The sequence below is a fragment of the Haliaeetus leucocephalus genome, unplaced genomic scaffold, assembly GCF_000737465.1.
Source record: "Haliaeetus leucocephalus isolate CR32 unplaced genomic scaffold, Haliaeetus_leucocephalus-4.0 Scaffold1000, whole genome shotgun sequence".
NCBI lineage: Eukaryota > Metazoa > Chordata > Aves > Accipitriformes > Accipitridae > Haliaeetus > Haliaeetus leucocephalus.
This window is the reverse complement of record NW_010973436.1, coordinates 1,622,652-1,624,861: the sequence shown is the minus strand read 5'-3', so window position 1 is coordinate 1,624,861 and position 2,210 is coordinate 1,622,652. Positions and strand designations below refer to the sequence as shown.

The 2,210-nt window shown below is 66.7% G+C and overlaps 1 protein-coding gene across 1 annotated transcript in view; it reads right to left on the bottom strand.

Moving 5' to 3' along the window:
• Positions 1-734: 734 nt before the first annotated feature.
• The window catches only part of ATXN7L2 (ataxin 7-like 2), a 4,995-nt gene continuing 3,519 nt past the window's right edge, over positions 735-2,210 (bottom strand). The window contains exons 10-11 of the mRNA XM_010584771.1: positions 1,495-2,187; positions 735-749 (exon numbers count right to left, since the gene is read on the bottom strand). Coding sequence (XP_010583073.1) covers positions 735-749; positions 1,495-2,187 — 708 coding nt within the window. The remainder of the gene's footprint in view (positions 750-1,494; positions 2,188-2,210) is intronic.

Here is a 2,210-nt window from a genome sequence, read left to right as displayed (position 1 = left end):
GGGGTGGGGCCTTACCTGCTGGGGCGTGGCCATGCGGAGGGTGGGCGGGGCTTGCCGGTCCGCAGAGGACACTGATGGCGGGGGGGGGGGGCGGCCCCCCCCGCCCCCCGTCCCTGCGGGGCTCCTGGGACACCCCCTCCCCGTCCCCGTCCCCGCGGGGAGAGCCAGGGCCACCGGGATGACATCCCTGTCCCTGGGGGGACACCCCAGCCCTGCCCCCTCCCCCGCGACCTGGGGACACCCCAGCCCCTGCTCTGCCCTCGCAGGGCTTTTGGGGACACCCCACAGTCCCCAAACACCACGGGGACCCCCAGGACACAGCCAGGCCCCCTCCCCACCTTCTGCACTACTTGGCTTTTTTTTTCTTTCTTTCTTTTTTTTTAAAAAAAAAGAAACAAAAAACAGCAATAGTAATTCTTATAAATATCCGCGGCCGGCAGCAGCCGCCGTGGTGGCCCGGTGGCCAGTCCTGTGCCGGGACTCCCCCAGCCGCAGCCGCCTCCTCTCCCGGGGGCTGGTTTAGCAGCAAGAGAACAGAACTGAGAGTCTTGAGGTATTTTTCTGGAGGTTGGTTTTTTCCTTCTTCTTTTTGTTTCCTTTACGGGGTTCTGGGCTTTCCCCCGCCCCCCATCAGCTTTTCAGCATTTTCTGGTGGGGGCTTCCTCACGCCCATGGTGGAGGGACGTGGGGGGACACCTGTGCCCGGTGGGGGGGTGGCCCCGGTGGCCCCTCTGTTAATGGGCTTTAGACTGCGGGAGAGGAGATGCTGGGTCAGCCGTGGGGACTGACCCCGTGAACAGGGGGGTGGCGGAGACCCCGGGCCCACGGTGTCCCCTGATCAGGTTAGGGTGTCCCCAGAGGGAGCATCCCCCGCCATGGATGAGTGTGGCCCCAGAGGGTCCCCACCTCCTCCCCCACCCAGGGTTAGGATGTCCCCAGAGGGTCCCCACAGCATCCACCATCCACAACCAGGATGTCCCAGGACCCAAGACCACAGTGTCCCCTACTTGGGGCCAGGAGGTACCCAGAAGGTCCCCATGGTGCCCTCCACCCAGAGCCACAGTGTCCCTAGAGGGTCCCCACTGCATCCACCACCCATGACCCAAAGACCCAAGACCACAGTGTACCCCAGTGTCCCCTGCTCAAGGCCAGGGCGGACCCAGAGGGTCCCCATGGTGTTCCTCACCTGGGGCATGGGTATCCCCAGAAGGGTCCCATGCCATCCCCCACCTGGAGCCATGGTATCCCTGTGGTGTGTCCCCCCCCAGGACCAGGGTGTCCCTCATGGGTGCACACAGGCAGCCCCAAGCCCTGGGAGAAGGTGGGTCCCACCTTGTCCCCTGTGAGTGCTGGTAGCCCTGGGGGGGCTCCTCATTTTGCTGCCTCACACCCTTCCACTGCTCTGCACCCCCAGGAACACCCCAAACACCCACTCCCACCCCCCATCTCAGCAGGGACCCCCCCCAACACAACCCCCACCCATCTCAGCCCTACCTTCAGGGCGCTCCGCTTCTCCTCGAAGCCCAGGGGGGTCCCCGGCTTCTTCCTGCGGACAGAGCCGCCCGAGTCGGGGGGGGCCGAGCCTGGGGGTGGCAGTGGGCCGGGCAGGGGGGGCGCAGGCTTGGGTTTGACAGGCCGGCAGTACGTGGCCGCGTTCTTGCGCTTCTTGACCTCGTCCTCGGAGATACAACGGGGGGGCAGTGGCAACCCCGGTCCATGCAGTGGCGAGCTTCGGGGGTCCACGGCAGCGGCACTGGGGGGGCCGCGGCAGTCCGGGGGGGCGAGCCGTTTCACCCGCGTTGCACCATTGAGGACAGCGGTGGAGGAAGAAGCCGGGCAACCCGGAGGGGTGGGTTTCGTCTTGCCGGGGGGGGCCGAAACCTGGCAGCCGGTGTTTTTGCTTTTGACCCCGTCCCCCAAACAGGTCCGTTTATAGGGGGGGCCACCGGCGGCCAGAGGGGGCTTCCGTTTGCGGGTATCCGGATCCGTCCCGCCGACTGCTTCCCGGGCTCGGGAAGATTTGCTGGCCTTGGTGGAAGGCAACTTGCTGAAGGAGGGTGAGGGGATGTTGGCCGGCAGCGGGGAGGTGATGGACTGACTGCCGCCCCCCCCGCACTCCGGCTGGCTGCAGGCGGCCGCCGCGTGGGGGGACCCCACCGTGTAGTTGAGGCTGGCAGGGACCCGGCCCTCCCGGGTGCCGGGGGGGGCCG